The sequence below is a fragment of the Salmo salar genome, chromosome 02 (assembly GCF_965601325.2).
Source record: "Salmo salar chromosome 02, fSalSal1, whole genome shotgun sequence".
Lineage (NCBI taxonomy): Eukaryota > Metazoa > Chordata > Actinopteri > Salmoniformes > Salmonidae > Salmo > Salmo salar.
Window position 1 is genome coordinate 34,611,302 of NC_138292.1, and position 20,211 is coordinate 34,631,512.

At 45.3% G+C, this 20,211-nt stretch overlaps 1 protein-coding gene across 1 annotated transcript; it reads right to left on the bottom strand.

Moving 5' to 3' along the window:
- Position 1: 1 nt before the first annotated feature.
- On the bottom strand, positions 2-18,785 carry LOC106581223 (BMP-binding endothelial regulator protein). Its single transcript, XM_014163140.3, has 15 exons — positions 17,452-18,785; positions 15,903-15,988; positions 11,075-11,174; positions 9,043-9,125; positions 7,273-7,363; positions 7,048-7,130; positions 6,274-6,373; positions 5,992-6,101; positions 5,740-5,874; positions 5,413-5,517; positions 2,801-2,846; positions 2,206-2,568; positions 1,751-2,087; positions 1,352-1,482; positions 2-1,206 (listed from the first exon to the last, which is right to left on the bottom strand). The coding sequence occupies exons 1-15, from the start codon at positions 17,564-17,566 to the stop codon at positions 1,025-1,027; spliced, it is 2,067 nt and encodes a 688-aa protein (XP_014018615.2). The 5' UTR covers positions 17,567-18,785; the 3' UTR covers positions 2-1,024.
- Between the last annotated feature and the right edge of the window lie 1,426 nt (positions 18,786-20,211).

A 20,211-nucleotide genomic window follows, 5' to 3' on the forward strand; every position in this document is an offset into this window, starting at 1 on the left:
ATGAGTTTCATGGAAATGATATATTGCTGGTCTTAAATAATAACTTACAAGGTCAAGTGAAATGTACGTCTTGAGGAACACCTTCAGTTTGAGAATCAACACACAACAACCTGCACACTGAGCATTTAAACATACAGTACGTTTCTTCCCTGCGATGATGCAACAACCAAGTCACATTTAGGCATTTCTCTTCACACAAGACACAATTACACAAACGCATAAAAAGCTTTTTTTCCCTTTAAATCATTTATAACAAAATTAGATTTATGATTCTGGCTCTTGCTACAACATATCAATTGATCGCTATATAAATTAACAATATTAACAACAAACAAATGAAAATAATACAAAAAGCTATCTGTTTTTTTACAAATCTTGTTAGTTTACAGTATAAAATAATCTTATGCAAGTGAGACCTGGGCGTTGTTAAATATGTTCATCGTAGAGCTTATCCCTTATGCTGGCAGGGTGAACATGCTTGTTCAAGATGCATTGGTTGGTTTCCTGATTTTGAATGTCTGTGTGCTGCAACAGAGTGAAACACTGAGGCCATATTGGCTCAACACAGAGCCAGCCCCACCCTTTTCCTGAAGGTCCATGGCAGTCTGGATGGATGTCCCTTGAGTGTCCAGTAACTAAAGAAGCGTAGCCACAAAGGCTTTCCCAAAGGTTCTCTTCCTCTTTTAACTACAAGGGTGATGTTTCCCTCCAGATTCCTATGCCATTTGAATGACAACATGGGCGCCATCCTGTGGAAACACAAGGTAGTGCTGGACGAGTAAGATAGCGGAGTTCCAAACCCCAGTCTGTGATGGCCGGTATCTATCTCTCTCAGAGTGGACGAGGCCTCTATCTGACCCACCTGTCTTCTGAGAATCCCTTCAGTCCATCTTTGCCTGTCTGCAAATCCATGAATCACCCCCATGTCCCCCCCACTCCTCCCTTCCTCAGGTATGGACCCTGAGTGCTAGGCAGTGTTGGTTGTTTGGCCCTCTCTCAGCCCCCTTCCCCTGGGGCACTAGGGTCACCGGCCAGGGCAGGCTGTGGGCTTGATGCAGCGGCCCTGGAACAGCACCAGGTTGGCTGGGCAGTGGCAGCCGGCCATGCAGGGCTTGTGGCAGGGCCCGATCTCGTTCCAGTTGTCACAGGTCTTTGTGCAGCCTGGGCCACAGGTGTCGTACACCGCTCCGTGTTTACACTGGGTGGCTGAGAAGACGGGGTTGGTTAGACAGAACTGCAGATCGCCTAACATGAATGGATTTCAGAGATACGTTGATCAATTCTGTTGAGCAAATTGAGCGTGGGGGAAGTCCATGAAGTTTAGTGATAGGCTGTGTGTGCTGTCACTCACCCATGCAGGCAGCCTCTGGCTTCCAGTAGAAGGGGGCTCCCTCCCTCTCACAGGCCCGGCTGTAGGCGATGAAGGACTCACAGTAACAGTTCTTATGCACCGGACACTCACACATGTCTGTTACACAGGACCTAGAGAAAGACAGAGAGAGAAAGAGAGAGAGATAAGACAAATACATTTTGAATTAAATTGAATGGACTGGATTAAATGTATCTCCATACTAAGAGGGTTCCATATTCAACACATTGGACATTTTATGCACATTGGAGACAATCAAATATCACGTTTGCTATATGAACAAAATGTCACAAGAGCGTTGGAAATGTTGCAGATTCTAGGACAAATCTCATTACAAATGAAGCTTCCCAACGTTCCTGAGACACCCCAAGAACCACTGACCTATAGAAGGAGGCAAAGTCCACCACCCGGTGACACTTCTGGAACTCCCAGGACTTGAGCTTCTGACACTCCCTGTGAGCGCGGAACCTGACCTTTACACTGCCGGGACAGAGGTACGAGGTGGGCCTCCTGAGGGGCTGGGCACAAACCTCATTCCCCTCCACTCGCCACGACTCTGCAAACTCATCCACCACGAACTTGAAGAGGCCGTCGCTGCCCATGGTGTCATCCCGCTTGTGTCCATTGTAGTTCCCACAGAGGCCGCAGAGTCGACCGCGCAGGTGAGGAGCAGCCACCACCTCCACGAAGCTGTCCCCGTCCCACGTGATCTCCAGACCTGAGGGAGGGGGAGGAGGGAGAAAGAAAGAGAGAGAGTTATGCTTCAAAAAGGAGCTAAAATGCACTTTAGCAGTGTTCTTTAGGTTCCAATGAAGTTAACATGAAGCCTGTCTAACCTGCGATGGTGGTGAGTTTGAGCAGGTATCCATCCAGGTCGATGTGGACCCCAGGGCCATGGTAGGGCAGGGCGATGCGCGTGCCGTTCCTCCTCACCGTTAGGTGCTGGTGCAGGCTGAGACTCAGCCCTCCTATCCTCAGCTCCACTGACTGGGTCCAGGAGTAGGAGCGGGTTCGCCTCGCATCGTTCCTCACCACAACCGTGAAGCCAGAGTCAGAGCCGGCGCTGTTTCCACCCCCGCCAGAGGGGGCGCCACCACAGTCTCGAGTTAGAACATACTGGCAGGTTCCTTGGAAGTTAAATGTGCGCCCGTCGAAGGTGTTGTAGTGGGGGTCGCCGAATACAGTGCACACGCCTGGCTCTGGTAGAAGTGATAGGAGGGAGAGAGAGAGGCGACTGTGTTTAATTATGGGCATCAATTTGATCCAACTTGTTTTCCTGTATTTTGCATGAGAAATCTGTGCTTAATACAACATGACTAAATGTCAATTTGAGAGAAGACCAAGAAAGAAACAACCGCCACAAAACTGGAAAACGCAACCCACAAAGGTGTGTGAGGACCCAGCAGAGGAAGAGGGGAGTAACTTACTCACTTTCAGTGCAAACCGGGCAGCAACCTGTCCTGTTCAGGATCTTATTCTAGAAGAGACAGACAGACCGTTAGATACACAGACATAGAGACAGATCAGCAGGCAGCCAGACAGAGCGCAAGAGACAGACAGTCAACTGGACAGTTGGACACATTAATACCCACACACATAGACACAGACAGATGCAACCAGTCAAACGTGGACAGCCAGACATTGATACTCTCTGCCTGGTGTATGTGTGTGTTTGCTAGAGAGATGGTGGGGGGTACGTTTCAACTTCCATCAGAGGTGCACATTTCAGAACTCTATCCCCTTCAACCTCCACTTACCTTTGCCCCGGCCGGGGCTGTCGTCATCCCTTACACTCCCCCCCCCCCACACACACCCTGGTCCCACCTGACCCCCATCACAGTGCACAAAGGGCTCTCCCTCTTTGAAGCTCTTTGAGACATGGAGAGATTGACTTTCAGGATCTAAATATAGGGAAGCTCTTCTTTACTGTCACTCAAACATCATCCAGACAAAGACCTGACTGGAGACTGTGTGTCTCCTATGGGACGGAGGGGCAGACACATGGGTGACCGCACTGTGACCGTGTGACAGGTGAACGCTACATGACCACCAGGAAGGTATGATGAGTGGATGTTGTGATACTGTATGACAGGTGACCGCTAGGTGACCGTGTCTCAGTTGGCTGTTATGTAACTATTACGACTGAAAGATTAGTGGAATCTGTGTGGGTAGCTGGACAGGTAGGATGACTGACAGTGAGGGTGAACAGGTGGTCACAGGTCAGGTGACAGAGGAATGGATGAGACTGAGGCAGAAATTCCTTTAACCATAAAGTGGTATATTTACTGAGTAGTCTGTGCTGCATAACAAAGGAAACAGAATAACGTGTATCCAATCAAATCCATCATCACAAAGATCTAATCATAACATTCATTCATTGTTAACATCATTTAGGGAATTCAACAATCCAGTTAATTAATAAGTCAATAGGAATCGTCGGTGAGTAATTTAGGCTCGTAACTATTTATCATAAATCATGAAAGAATAATACAAACAGTGATCGGTTATTCAATCTATAAATCGCCATTAGTTGGATATCAGAGCCGATCAGTTCAACAAACAATTACTTTGTTATTTCACCCTTTCAAGTGTCTTCATGTGTACACGGAATTTCATTACATATTAACTATACCAATTGCATAATTGTCCTATTATGATCCGTAGGGCCGGAATCATTGACCATTCACATTAGACAAAATGTTTGAAGCGTGCGCTCCAAGCCACGCGATAATAACTTCAAACAACAACTGATGGCCCACTCTCCCGATCGCAACAGATAGTTCAGATGAAAGGTAACAGAGTCGGTGGACTTACGTGGATTCATGGACGCACAGAACTTCTGGATTTGACAGAGTGAAGGAAGAGAAAGCAGCGCGATCAGGCGATGGTGATTTCCTCCTTTTATGGAGTGGAGATCTGTCGGACATTTCCACCTGACCTAATTAAAGCGCCCCTGGCCCAGCTGAGTAAGTGGCAATGAATTAAATGATTATTCCACCAACTCCATGGGCTTTTTCTACAACGACAGATGACCATTACATTACCGCGCAACAAGCAACCGCTATGTGACCATAACAGGTGAAGGCTAGGTAACCATTGTAACCGTGTGAACGCTGGTCACTGGCAGCATGAATAAGTAACTGATCATTTGGTCGCTGGAATGCAAAGAATCTACTACATCACCCCAAGACAGGTGACCACCGTGAGAACTGGGACCGTTACTCAGCCCAAAAAACTTGACACCTGAAGGTATGGTTACTGTGGTAAGTTACCAGGGTCGTGCCATGGCCCACTCACACTGTTCTGGCCCAGGTGAACCGGGTTTTAACTCCTTACCGCTTGCCGCTAAATCAGCTTCCAGCCAGCTGCCTGCTGTGACACCAACACGTCACATACGTGGATTTAACATGTGGCGGTTAGTCACAGACAGTAACTCTGGACAGTAGACAGCCTCTGTCTGTCTCAGTGGGAGGAGGACCAGATAGATGGGGACGTGATGAAGTGTGAAAGGGACTGTGTCATGTTGATGATTCAGAGAGAACAGAGGGACCCCAGGGCCTTGTCCTATAGATATAGGCAGTGTTCATAACATAAGTGCACTTTTCTCCGTGTAAGTTGCAGGTGGGAAATTGCTTAAAGCTGAAATCTGCATATGGTGAAACAGCGCCACTGTCCGCCCCAGCGCATTTGTTGTAGTTTTTCTTTTGTTGATGAAACGGAGGAGAGGAGCATTCAGCATCGTGGTAAAAATGATTTGCAGTACATGCTCTGCTGTTCCATCATGGGTCCAATGAAGAAAAAAACTGGGTTTGTTGTTTGAAGTAACTTCTTTGTTGAAGTAATATCGCAAATGGATGTGGCAGTTTCACCAAGTATGGATTCCAGCTTTAAGGTGATAGATAAAGTGAGTGAGGATGATTCTTTTTTTAAGTCTATTCTAATCGATGTTGGGATTCACATCAATTCATTGAAAAATTCCTGGAATGAAAAGGCGCAATACAAAGAGAGACAGTTTGTGATTGGGCCTTGAGCCTGTCACTCACCGAGGGGCAGCTGGTGATTGGCACACACTGCTTTGGCTGGCACTCGATGGCCCCCTTGACACAGGCACACAGGGTGCAGTTCACAGACGACCACATGTCTCCCTCCTGGAGCGGAGGAAGAAGCAGAGAGAGAACCAATCAACCACAACATCACTCAACTTATCAAACAAGTATTAATGGCTGTATAAATATGCATATAAATGTCAGAATAAGGACAACTGCGGTGGATAAGTATCAGTGTTGAATGTTGAGGCGATGGTAAGGTTCTATTTTCCCAGTTGATGTCAAGGATGCAGCATTAGGACTTGTTGTCCCAGACGGTCTCACCCGGTAGATCTTGTTCCTGACCCGGCAGTACTTCACTTCCTCTACCTTCACAAAGGACAGACACGCCTCACAGCACTGGTCACCATGGCAACTGCCCGGCCGAGAGCAGCGCTTCCTGCACACCACAGTGGAATTCTGGGAAGGTGGCGGGATACGAGGGAAGGAGAAGGGGTCAGTTATTGATGGTGATTTGGTGATATGGCACATAAATTGAATAGAGTTCTGGTCCCTGGTTCCCTGGTTCGTTCTTACCTTGCAGGTACAGGTGGTGCAGTTGTCGTGCTTGAAAGTGGTGCCGTCCTCATAGACCTCACTGTGGAACAGACAACTCCCCATCGACAGGTCAAACACTTTCCTCTGGCCTGACGGCGAGAGAGAGAAAGAAAACCTTGAGATCAGCTTGATGATAATTATTCTGACTGTTAAGATGTTTTAATAATGTGTGATGTTTTAATAGTAATTCATGAAATATGAATATGTTCTCCAGACGTCTATCAGAGAGTCCTATGAGGTATTTGATGAGAGGGGTGTTACCGAGGCACTTGGGACAGCACTGTCCGGGCTGAGTGTGGCTCAGGTGGGCGGGGCATGAGAGGACAGGACACACATCCCTGACGCAGAGGGTCCGCCCTCCCTGAAAGAACACAGCATATCAAATCAAATCAAATCGTTATTTCTCACATGCGCCGAATACAACTGGTCCGGGCTGAGTGTTACCTTACCTTGAAATGCTTACTTACAAGCCCTTAACCAACAATGCAGTTTTAAGAAAATAGAGTTCAGAAAAGATTTACTAAATAAACTAAAGTTTAAAAAAATACCCCAATAAAAGAATAAGGAGGGTATATACATAGACGTTAGAACAATGCTGCATTCATCTTCTCTTATGCATTACTCAACTTATCTCCACTTAATGACCGTTTCCATTACACAATATCATTTATACCTTTGTCTGCACTTGTCAAACCCGGATTGCTACCTTCAACAGCTCACAAACACAACTACTCTAGATGCCAGATGGTTGTCACAGTCCCCCCTGGCCTTGTAGCAGTGTGCCCTCATTAACGGCTGGTACAGGACACAGTGTACACTAGTCCCACTGAGGCGTTAATGTGTTTACAGACTCACCTCACAATGTGTTTACTCACTCACCTCCCCTGTTTGTTTACTATGGGGAGGAGGAGGGGGGAGGGGGAGCGTGACCACTGTGTCCCCTGAGAGCCAAGACAAACTCATTTGGACCACAGAGGGGCCAGTCACTGTACTGTGGGGACTGGAGACATGCATGTCTATACAGTGTATACTCACAGTGCAGGTGCATTTAATACAGGGTTCTCCCTCAGGGTGAAACTCTTCCCTCTCTTTGTACAGACGGCCCTCCAAGATACAGCCTGGAACAGAAGAGACACACAGGTTAGCTTTATTATCGATGTATTCCTTTCTTCACACACACACACACACACACACACACACACACACACACACACACACACACACACACACACACACACACACGCGCATACACACACTCACTCGGGCACGTTGGACAGCACTTCTTGGGGTGAATCTTGGGGTTCCTGCAGTGGACGACACATTGTGCTTCCGCTTCAGTTACCACACCTTCCTGTCAAGACCAGGAAGCAATTAAAACAGTGATTTATTTATTATTGTTTGAGCAAATTTCCTACGCCATATTCTCAGCAGCATCCCTGTCCAGTCCTAGGCTACGTACATCAGTGAATATTCTGCCGCATACCTCTCATTCCTGTATTAGAAAAACTCGTCTCTCGGTTGCTTAGCGGTTTGAATCCCGTTTCAGTTATGTAAGGCATGTACTACGTAAGCAGGATATTAGATAGGGACATACCATTAGATAGGATCATTCCATTCTGCAACTCACACATGCATCTATTGTACACACTGGGACACCCCTGATCACTCACTGGAAATCTACCTGAATAAAATCTACCTGAATAAAATCTACCTGAATAAAATCTACCTGAATAAAATCTACCTGAATAAAATCTACCTGAATAAAATCTACCTGAATAAAATCTACCTGAATAAAATCTACCTGAATAAAATCTACCTGAAAAAAGATCCTGAATCAACAACAACAACATGAGAACCACCAAGTGAAGCTCAGAAACACACGTGTCTCCCTTGTTGAGCAGATCTCAGTAGTCTGCCATGTGTTGAGTTCAATAGAAGTGACATGTATTCTACATACCCTAGGATTGTTAGAACTAGGGGCCTCAACACATTGTGTGTGAGGTCTGGATACTGGTTAGACCCCCCCTCCAATTCCCGCAGCGTGGGTATCTTGGGGATGGAGTAAATGAGTGGTGTGTGGAGCTCAGCTTTATTCACACGCCACCCTTCAACACGCAGACTAACACATAGTCTAGTTTGACTGGACCTCCCCAATGCTGGAGCTGACACTCCCTCACACAGCTGTGTCCACCGCCATTTTATTTCGTTTAATTTTTTTTTACATTTAACCTTTATTTAACTAGGCAAGTCAGTTAAGAACAAATTCTTAATATATATTTACAATGACGGCCATTGACTTATAGTGTTCAGATCTGTGCGTGTGTTTTAAGTGGTATTGTGGGACCCTGTGAGTGTGTGGTGTGTATACAGTAAGTGAGGTTGGGCATGTGGTTTGAGTGTGTTTTGAGGAGACGTGTGGGGTTAGTCTTGTGAGGTAGACACTGGGTTGGGGAGGCTTGGAACCAGATGGGTGGACTGTACTGCCAAGTTCACCTGGCTCCGCTCCCAAAGATATTGAGACATAGATCATCCTCCTTTATCTTTCTATCCCTCTCCTTCACTCGCTCTCTCTCTCTAAGCCCCCCCCAACTTCATCTGCCTTTCTTTCTCTTTATGTCTCTTCTTCCTCCAACCCCTTGGCTATCTGTCCACTGTCTCATTTTTTCTCTCCCTCACCTCTCGTTCCCTCCCCAACTCTGTGTCTCTGTCTGCGTCATTCAGCCTCCCACTCTAAATGCATGTCTATCTTTCCCTAGATCCTCATTTATCTTTCTCCCTTTCTTCATTAATCTCTCTTTCCCTTTCCACCCGTTTCTCTTTCACTCACTCCCCCTCTGTCTGTTTACCTCTTTTCCACTCACTCCCTTCTTTCATTCCCTCTCTCTTTCCCTCTCCCTGTCTGCCTCTCTCTTAGTACTCCCTCTTTCCATCATTTACTTTACATTCCCTCTGCTTACTTTTCTCATCATTATCTCTCGCTCTGTCTTTTACCCTCCCTTTCTCTCTTTCATTTCTCTGTGTGACACTCACCTGACAGCGGCGAGAGATGCAGGGCTTGAGGGAGCTGGTCCAGGAGACAGAACTTTTATAGGACTCTCCATCTAGCTGACAACCTAGAGAGAGAGAGGGGGGGAGAGAGAGAGAGAGAGAGAGAGAGGAGAGAGAGAGAGAGGGGGAGAGAGGAGGGGAGAGAGAGAGAGGAGAGAGGGGGAGAGAGGAGAGCGGGGAGAGGATAGAGAGAGAGAGAGTGAGAGAGGGGGGATAGAGAGGAGAGAGACGAGAGAGCAGAGAGAGAGAGAGGGGAGGAGAGAGAGAGGAGAGAGGGGGAGAGAGAGAGAGAGAGAGAGGAGGAGAGAGAGAGAGAGAGAGAGAAAGAGAAAGTTAGCACTCCAAACCTGGATGTGAATGTTTACTAGTTCGTGGAAACTAAAAGTCTATAGGGAGCACTAAATGGACTACATGTGTGAACATAGAGCTGTTTGCCTCTCCAGACCATAAGTGTTGAGACAGATTGAACACAGGGTTATAAATCCACTGTAAGCGATGCCTGGAGGGAGTCTGTCACCACCGTCAGAGCCAGCTGGCTATAGTGCCCCCTATGGCTTGGGAAGACCTTTCTTTGATTGTCATGATTTGGCATAGTGATGGTGAGGTTTAGTAGTCTCGACACTGTCAGATATGTGCAATTCAGACACTTGAGACAGACGGACGGACGGACGGACGGACGGACAGACAGACAACCCCAATCCATTATATAGATGTATCAAGATACCAGAACATGTTGTTGTGAACTGTCCAGATCCAAGGGCATGATAAAAACACCATGTGAAATGGGCCTGGGCCTGAGATCCACTATGAGCAATCACAACGCTCCAGATACACCACCCACAGTCAATAAGGGACTAAATAAATACACTCTTCAATTTCAACAGATATAGGGTTGTCTGGTTATGGAAACACAGCACAACCATTCCTATGATAAAACCACTGCATTAAGTACTTGAACAGTGGGAGGTTTTCATGCTGACATGAGCAACTTCCTGTTCTAAATGTAGACATGGTCATGAATAAAACCTAAAGTCAACCACAATGGAGGAACAATAGGCACTAATACCGTTCACCATGACAACATGGGGCTTTCCATGGGCGACTTAAGCGAGCTCCACCTCTTTTCATTTTAATTAACTCTAGTCTCGTATAATCTTGACCGCAAACAAAGGACCGCGCCCCTGACCATGAGGTGGTCAATGCTGTGGGCCATGACCAAGGTGACCCCAACACTACCCGACCCCTGTGTGTTCCGACCGGGAGGCGAATGAGTGCGGTCCTAGTCTGGGAGGCTGAGAGGCGCAGCAGCTCATAAACTAGGTTTATTTCTGTGCCCCGTAAACCCAACGCTGAACCCCAACAGGTCCCAACCCGTCCCAGAGAGGAGAAGTCCACCACTGCAGCGGGGGGGGGGGTGTGTGTGTGTGTGTGTGTGTGTGTGTGTGTGTGTGTGGTGTGTGTGTGTGTGTGTGAGAGAGAGAGAATAGGTCTGAAGACTTATATACGATCTGCTGTACACCTGTCACGTTTGTGGGTGTATGTGAGTAGAAGCCTGGAAAACAATAGCTATATGTGTTTGTATATGCAGCAATTTACCCTCAAGCAGAATCTTCAGTTGGTCTGATACAGTACACATACACACACACACACAGTAACCATTGTGCTGTGGGAAGAAAAACTATTCCTCGTTCCTCCACAAGAAGGCAGTAGTGGTTAAATAAGTAGGTTGACCAGTGCAGCTGGACTGACTGTCTTCTACTATGGGACTCAAGCTGTCACGTCACCCTCACTCCTACAGGTAGCATCAATGACCGTCAAACAACATCACTGCAATGCTGCAGCAAGGTCTATACATCAACACTAAAGAGATCCAGAGATAGACCTAACTCACTCCACTAGACAAAGTTCCAAGTCTACTGGTCTCGCTGAGACTACAGAACAGTACATGCATCCCCTAACCTTTGACCTCATGTTTTCACGGTGATGAGAGTAGTAGAGTGTGTGTGCTGCTCACCTTTGCATCTCTCACAGCAGGCTCCCGTCTGTTTGACCACCAGAGCACAGTCCTCAGACACCAGGGGACACTTCTCCTGTTTACAGTCTGCCTTCCCCTCCTGATGGAGAGGGGGAGGGGGGGGGGGGTAGAGAGATAGAGATCAAAAGAGAGAGGGGGGAGGAGAGAGAAAGAGGGGGGAGAGAGAGAGGAAGAGAGAGACGGAGGGATGGAGGGAGAGAAAGAGATGCTTTTTGATTGCCATCAGTGTATTCACATTATAAAGTCTCCTACACATTCTTTGTCGACACACTCCCTTTTTACAGGCTAAAATGATCTCTGGTTACATGTACTTTATGCAGACGTTCTCTTTCTCTCTTCTCAATTTATGTACAACCTCACTTTATATACTCGCTTAACATGATCACTTTGCCACTAGCTTTATACACTCCCTTTATATAGTCCCCATTTACTCAGTGCAACCTAACTGGACTGTATAATGAGTCAACTTCAAAGCCGGACCGTGGCCCATATAACTAAAATAAAACTGGGCGGTTTTATTTACAGAGAGCCTTCACTGGTTCCCTAACCACGCTGGTTTGGGTGATGTCATCAGTGAAGGCGAGAGAAGGGCGGCGAGAGGCGAAGGCACATGGAATCCATACATAGTCTCTGTAAAGCTCTCCCCAAACCACTGGCCTAAATCGTAGAGATTTTCAGAGCACTTTCAACAGCCAGTTTGAGACAAATATGTCTGAGAGTGAGATATATGATGCCAGATAGATAGAGGGATGGATTGAAAGTGAGAGAGAGAGAGAGAGTGAGTGAGTGAGTGAGTGAGTGAGTGAGTGAGTGAGTGAGTGAGTGAGTGAGTGAGTGAGTGAGGAGAGAGAGAGAGAGAGAGAGATAGAAAGAAAGAGTGGAAAGAAGTTATGTGTATTCTGACGACCACAGTTATCTCCAGTAGTGTCATAGAGGTCACGTATTTGTCCTTGAATCTTTATGTCTCTCCACACCTGTGCTTTCCCAGTTGGGCTTTGGAACCATTCCACTTGGCAGCCATTAACACTAAGTGGTGTGAAAAGGTTTGACCTCTCTCAGCAAAGGTCAGGGGTCAAACCAGGTCACCACGCCTCATAAACACTCAACATACCGTGCACTTTCTGAGGCTTCTTACTGGTCTACTGGTGGTATGTCGTGGCTTCTAATAGGCCAACGGGTGGTCTGGGGATTGTTATTGGACTACTGCTAGTCTCTTGTAATAACTAGACAAATATTTGACCTGAGGGGTAATAACATGTTGATAGGTTAATGGGACCATCTAAAAAGATATATGTAGAGTATGTAAGATGCATTGATCCCTGACGTGATGGTCGTGTGCTGTGGAAAGATGACCACTAGATGGCGACAGCACAGTCAGTTTCACCATCTCCATTTGCCAACTTAAGATAATCAAAATGTGTTCAGTTAAACCATGGCCTACGTATAATTTCTCTCTCCCTCCCTCCTAATCTCTCTCCCAGTCTTTTCCACTATCACTCTCTCTCTCAGCCTGACTTCAGAGGGCATGCCAAAACAAGCTGACAGGCTCGCCAGCCACCGTGCCGCCGGTCTTTCATGGAAGGATGGAGAGATCACTAAAAGGCTCTTCAGAGAAGCACTCAAATCAAAGGCCTATTTAAACCTGGACTCCTTGCCCTCGTGACCCTTCACCTCCCCCAAAACAAACAGGTCGCGACCCCACAGGAGCAGCAGTTGTGGCTTAAAACTGGATGAAAAAAGATAAGGGCAACAATATATACATTTCACTGAGAAGTCACAAGCCTATCCAAGAAGTAGGCCTATTCCTGCACCAGTGGTAGAATGTGAATGGTGCTGAATGAACTGAACGTAACTTTTGGCTCCGATGTGTAGGTAGATTAGCTCCATGACTTTTCTTTGAATTCAGATGGTTGTTGTCCTATCCTTCTTTATGTCCTGGCAGGTAGCCTAGCAGTTACAATATCTGATCCGATAAGGTGAAAATCTGTCGATGCGGCCTTGAGCAAAGCACTTAACCCTAATTTAATCCAGGGGTGCCGTACTACAGTGGAGGCTGCTGAAGGGAGGACAGAAACCATGTGTTTGATGAATTTGTATACCATTTCACTGATTCCGCTCCAGCCATTAACACGAGCCCATCCTCCCCAATTAAGGTACCACCAACCTCCTGTGCCGTACTACTATGGCTGTCCCTGTAAAACAACAGATTTCACTCAACCTATCTTGTGTGTGACAATAAAACATATATACACTACCAATCAAAAGTTTTATAACACCTACTCATTCAAGGGTTTTTCTTTATTTTTTGTATTTTCTACATTGTAGAATAATAGTGAAGACATCAGAACTATGAAATAACACATATGGAATCATGTAGTAACCAAAAAAAAAGTGTTAAACAAATCAAAATATATTTTGCTTTTGCCTTTGCTTTGACGACACCTTTGCACACTGTTGGCATTCTCTCAACCAGCTTCATGAGGTAGTCACCTGGAATGCATTTCAATTAACAGGTGTGTCCAAACTTTTGACTGGTACTGTATTTTTTTTATTTAACCTTTATTTAATAAGGCAACTCAGTTAAGAACAAATTCTTATTTTACAATGACAGCCTACCCCGGCCAAACCCTCTCCTAACCCGGACGACGCTGAGCCAATTGTGCGCCGCACCACGGGACTCCCGATCATGGCTGGTTGTGATACAGCCTGGATATATATATATATATATACACATATTTTTTTTGTTGTCTCTACCCCTCTATTAGAAGTATCCTGGAAGGTCCAATAGCAAAGCTGCTCTGGCGATTCTCTAACACCATCTTTACTCTATAGACCACTGGGAGAACTGAGGGGGATGGAGAAAGAGAGCGAAAAATAAAGGAGGATTGTGTCTTCTTTGAGTCTTCTAGACTACACTCTTAGAAAAAAAGGGTTCCAAAATGGTTCTTCAGGTGTCCTCATAGGATAACTCTTTTTGGTTCCAGATAAAACACTTTTGGGTTCCATGTAGAATCCTCTGTAGAAAGGGTTCTGCATGGAACACAAAAGGGTTCTACCTGGAACCAAAAGGGTTCTACCTGCAACCAATAAGGGTTCTACCTGCAACCAAAAAGGATTCTACCTACAACCAAAAAGGGTTCTTCAAAGGTTCTCCTATGGGGACAGCTGAAGAACCCATTAAGGTTCTAGATAGCACCTTTTTTCTAAGAATGTAGAGATATCAAGTGTCTCATTTCATCCTAGCATTTAGGCTTTTATTGTTTGGAGTTTGGTTGTCCCTTTAGACAGAATGGTGCACAAGTTATTGCTCTTGTTGATGAATTCCTTTTCATAAAATGAAGTTCACATGCCGATTCCGCACATAAACCCAGTGTTATTGCATCTCTGTACCTAGACAGACATGCTGGCTGGTTTAGTGGTTTGCTGACAACGCCAATGGCAGAGGTAAAGACTGTAAAGGTACACGGTGAGTATTGATCTCCATGTTTGTGGAGCGGTTGGAACAGGAAAGGACCTTTGGCTTTCCAAATGTTTGCAGATCACTGGTCAGCCCACTGAGCTCATCAATCACTGCTACTGAGAAAGAGGAGAGGGGGCAAAAAGCGAGGGAGAGTAGTAGATAGCAGGTTAACGAGAGCTGCCTCCTGGCTGCCTGTATATTATGTTTAGCAAGCGGGAGGCAGATTCCTGCGTCTTGTGAGATGGCTGGCGAAAAGAATGGCTTCTCTGTGTGCCTCAGTTTCCGCCAGTGAAGGGCCATTAACAAGTACTCCGCCGCAACTGGGAGCCTGTGAGTGACACTAGAGCCCTGTCAGCTCACCCCCCACCCTTTAAAATCCGCTAACCCCCCTTAAAAGACAGCATGGCGACACAAGTGTCTTTCAGGCTGGCCTCCCTCCCCTGCGAGGCACTCTGGGGCCAGTGACATGACGGACGGGCCAAGATGAAAGGCTAGCCGTGGCCCTCTGATGACTGATAGCATTCAGCATGGCTCCTAGTGATGGAAGCCTGATAAGGAGGTGGTTAGCAGAGGGAGACATATCAAAGAGACTATCAGAGTCGCTAGAGACAGCCGAGGCAGCACAGCCACAGTAGCGTGCACAGTGCACACAGAAATATATAACCTTACACACACACACTGTTTCTCTGTTTCACATAGGGCAAATACCCTGCAAGTCAAACACAACATTTGTAGAAACTTCCTCACCACATGGCACTTTTAAAGAGGGACTAAAAAGACAGGGAGGGAGAGCGTTATTGAATCTGGCTGCTGGTGACAGAAAAGCCTCGTACTTGCATTCTCAACCCCTAAAACAATGACCTTCAAAGCAAGGAGAGACAGAGGTCAAATAGCAAATGTTCCAGGAAAGACGCCTCCTTTCACATGTGTAGCCTCGATTTAACAGGCTGACGGGGCAAAGTCAGCATGAAGACAAGGGCGTCTTTAAACAAACAATGCCATTTTGTTTAAAAGCCAGTGTGGGCTTAGAAGGGAAATAATTACATAGATTCTGCTCTTATTGAAACATTATTCATCATTCTTTGTGATTAGTAGAAAAACAGTACAGGCATATTTTCCCACTTAGGCCTACAACTCGGCTATAGACTATACATAATTAGGCCAATATGAATATTAAAGCTATTCAGTCAAGCGCAGAGGCAATAATTACGCACAACAATTGCGTTTTGTTCCTCCTCCGTGGAACCTACGTGCCAACAACAAATAGGGAAGCTCAATGTCAACTAACAATTACCTGCCCTAACACCATTTGAAAGTTATTTAGGAAGAATTGGGATTTGTTCTCACCAGACAGACGCAGGTGATACACGGGTTGTCCGTTATGTTGGGTATGTGGAGCACCTCTCCTTCGTTCTCGCAGCTGGCTTCTGTACCTGTGAAGGGCGCGAGGAGAGAGGCAATAAATTCGGGTCTTAGATAAGTTGTCATGGACAGGCTCGCTTTTTCTTTAGGCCTACCACGAATTGTACCCGCTATGCCATAACGGCGAGGTATATTTTGTAGACGTTAAAATAAGTTGCTCTAATAGTCTGAGTTTTATCGACAAGTTCATATTTCTAATTTATTTGGATTATATAGACTATAGCCTATAACTTTTCCTAAATTACGAAATATTAGATCAGCTTACCTCAGAATATTTTTGTCAGAGTGACTTACATTTAGATGAGACAACATTTTTAGTTGAGCAGGGTAGTGGCAGCCAGGGAAAGTATTGGGGGGGAAATTTGGTGACAAAGTGGTTTCTGTGAGAATTACAGGAGCAGGGCAATTACCCCGACAGGAGCGTACCCTACAACCTTCAATTACCCCGACAGTAGCGTACCCTAAAACCTACAATTACCCCGACAGTAGCATACCCTACAACCTTCAATTACCCCGACAGGAGCGTACCCTACAACCTTCAATTACCCCGACAGTAGCATACCCTACAACCTTCAATTACCCCGACAGTAGCGTACCCTACAACCTACAATTACCCCGACAGTAGCGTACCCTACAACCTACAATTACCCCGACATGAGCGTACCCTACAACCTTCGCGTGTAATTAAACCAGCACAGCTTTAAGTGATTGTGGGGAAACCCAACACTTTAGCCTCAATCCAATGAGGCGTTTCTTCTTTTATAAAGCAGAGATGAATGAATAGCCCTAGAAATGTTGTTTACTCTTCATCCACCTCTTGCAGCCGAGCACAGTGACAGGACGCATTTGTCTTTCTACAACCACACAACTTTCCTCTTCCACGAAAACGGTGCGTTCAACTCCCGGCCCTGCAGGGAAAACAATAGACAGATGATATACCGCATATTTGGAATACCAGGTAGGGACACGCCATGGGAATTTGATGGTAGTCTACTCAGCTAATACCGATAGGCAGGTTTTTCTTTCCCCTGAAATAAATGATCATGTTTGCACAATGATAAGGCGCCAGGTGACTTGGATACTGACCTCGACAGCACGAGCCAACTCGAGTTTCCAAAACAACAGTAGATGGGCAAATTATACTGGTGATCCAATGCGCCTGTCATGAGGTTTCAAACGAACCCGAGGGTACCAGTTACCCGACAGAACATATTGTTTTCACTCAACTTTTAACGTCAATCCAATGACATGGGGACATGTGTTGTTGATTTAACGTTGATTTCACGTTAGTTGACAATTCAACCAAATGTAAATCAAAACTAGACGTTGAGCTGACGTCTGTGCGGAGTGGGAAGTAACGGAAAAGTGAATAGCCTACCTCTAGGCCTGTAGGCTAGCTTTTGGGCTTTTTTCTTGTTTTTGTCAATTGCTTGATATGTTTTGAAACTAAATAGGCCAAGTCAATGTATCTTACCTGTAATTAAAGGCGAGGAGGACTGTGGCATTTGGAACAGTAAAAACACGAATAAAAAGCTGCAGGTGAACTTAATAGAAAGTTCCAAGGCGCTCGAGCAGCAATACATCATCATCCTAAAATTGGTCCAGTAAAAAAAGAAGGAATACGTAAAAAAGAAAATGGTATGCTAGAATATATATATATATTTATATCCCCATGGGTTGGTGTGCGAATGAAACCCCTAGAATATATGGGACTCCAGCATAATTGCCCCCATTCAGGCTACTATAGCGTTCTTCAGTTGGTTTTGTTCCAGCCCATAACCTTCAGTTTGTCAAAATGCTAAACGACATCCCGTGTCCTCCTGCATCCGACAATCGACATGACACATGAAAATTACAATGACAATGCGGTGCGGACAGCCAGGCGACAGTCCTCATGTCGCGTCAAGGAGCGCTCTTGTTCCCAAAACAAATGCAGGGGTTAGAACATGTTTCCAAAACGTGAAAAACAAAGTTCATGAGAGATTAAAATAAAACAGATGTGTATAATAAAAAAGACAAATAAAACTATTCGGAAATAAATTCCCCAAATAGCCTAAAGATATACTCGTAATTAAATGTCTTCAAAAATCCTCATGTTTGGAAGTACCAAAAATATACAGATGTTGTCAAGCGCTAAAAGAAACCGGTTGCGTTTGGAATTGTATGTCCGTTTTGCGCCGAGATGCTGTCCAACTGTCTCAGGTTTAGTAGCGGGCTTTAGGTTAGGCTACATGAGCCGGCACTGGTCTCTCTCTCTCCGAGCTCCGCGAGAAGCGAACCACCTCCAGCCCAAAGTTAGAGTAAACTGCTCCTACCGAGGCGCACGGCGATGCCAGCGTAATAGAAACCCTACTACTCCAGTTAAACATCCCCGCAGGGTGCAGGAACCTCCTCCAAACAAAACGAGAACGGCCCCTCAATATTTCAATTGTTGCCGTGGGTTTAATAATCCGACTGATTTGAAGTACAATCTTGCCCGCTGCTCCCGGCTGGCTGCAGCTCTGGTACTGAAACACTCTGTACAATACCGCGCTGTGAGAGAACCACCTACTGCAATCAAATCTCGAGGCTGGATCTCGTTTCACTACAAACACGCCTGGATACACAACATGCGATTCACCTGTCTTTACTGTTCATCTCTGCTGCGCTCTCTCAACACCGCCACGCTGCAAAACAGGGTGAAACGCAGAATGGAACAACGAAAATGCACTAATTCAGGCCACTTTGTATCAAGGTGGGGTTTCTGCGCCCCTCGAGCTGCCCGCGGACCAAGCGTTATCCCACAATTGTTGATCTCCCTCCACCCGCATTGACGGGGCGCACCACAATGTCTGTCTGTTCAGTATCAAATATTTTACATTTTCCAGTCATATCCTCAATGCAACACTTATTTGATAAAGTAGTAATTTTCTTTGTTTGACCCCACTTCAAAGGTCTGATGTCAATTCAGTATATAATCTATAACATTTCAATAGCCTATAATAAGGACACATATCTAGTTTAGGCCACATTAACCAGCTTGCATGACATGATGTGTCTGTTACTGTTGTTTGAGACAGATTTAGAAATCTACACCTTTTAAAACAGTTTGTCACTCTTAACATTGTGCTTCTGAAGAACCTCAAATGGGAAGGAAAAGCATTTCTTCAAAGAACCAAATTATGACCCAACCCTGTATTTACAGCATTTAACTGTCAAGGAACAATGTTTTATTTTATCTAATTGCATTGCTCTTGTTACTTTGCATTGTAAACATGCCACGAGTGACGAGTAAACTTAGCGAATGTGTGTGTCTGTGTGTTAGAGAGAAAGGGAGTGTGTGTCACTGTCTTTGTGTCGACAGTGTGTGTGCATTCAGCAGTACAGATGAACGTTGTGTTCATATCGAACACAAGATGGCGCCAAAGAGCACCCTTTTGAAGTAGAGGTGTCTATTCCCAAATTCTCCGCAAGATTATTACAGATGCCGAGTTGAAACAGTTATTTATTTAACTGTGCCATAAATGACCCTCTTCCACTCCATAACGACATAGTCCTATTGCGCTGTCGTAATTCAGATTCCTTAGTATGGTCCTTTGTAGCTGAGTTGGTAGCGCATGGTGCTTGTAATGCTAGGCTAGTGGGTTTAAATCACGGGACAACTCATAAGTACGTTTTGGATAAAAGCGTCTGCTAAATGGCATATATTATTATATTATAGAGCAGGGAGGGATGGGCAACTTTGATGGAGTGGGGGGACAAATATATAGTGCTTAAAAGTATATTTCCTGCAATTCTGCACATTTTGCCATGGGGTGTAAAGAAAAGTTTAGTTTTAAAACAAGTTTGCTGCAATTCTACCCATTTTGCCATAGCTGGAGGCAAATGTTTGCAGTTTTTAATATGATAGCTGATGATCAATGGGCCCCACCCGGTCGGTTTCGAATAACTTACCAATCTAAAAACGTTTAGCTGACATGAGCTAATTGAGTGCTGATGCACAACCACATTTCGAAGTTGCACCTTGTGTATTCTATTATTCAAAAAAAGTTCCTAAAAAAAAAGATAATATTTGTATTTGATTTATTTTGGGGTGAAATTGGTCCACGGGCCTACAAAAGGGGAAAGAGTTGTCCATCCCTGTTATAGTGTTGTGCTGTTGTGTGAATACGACTAAGTCAATTTGGATAAAAGCATCTACTAAATGGTATATATTATTATATCAGATATTATAGAGTGTTGTGCTTGTGTGTCA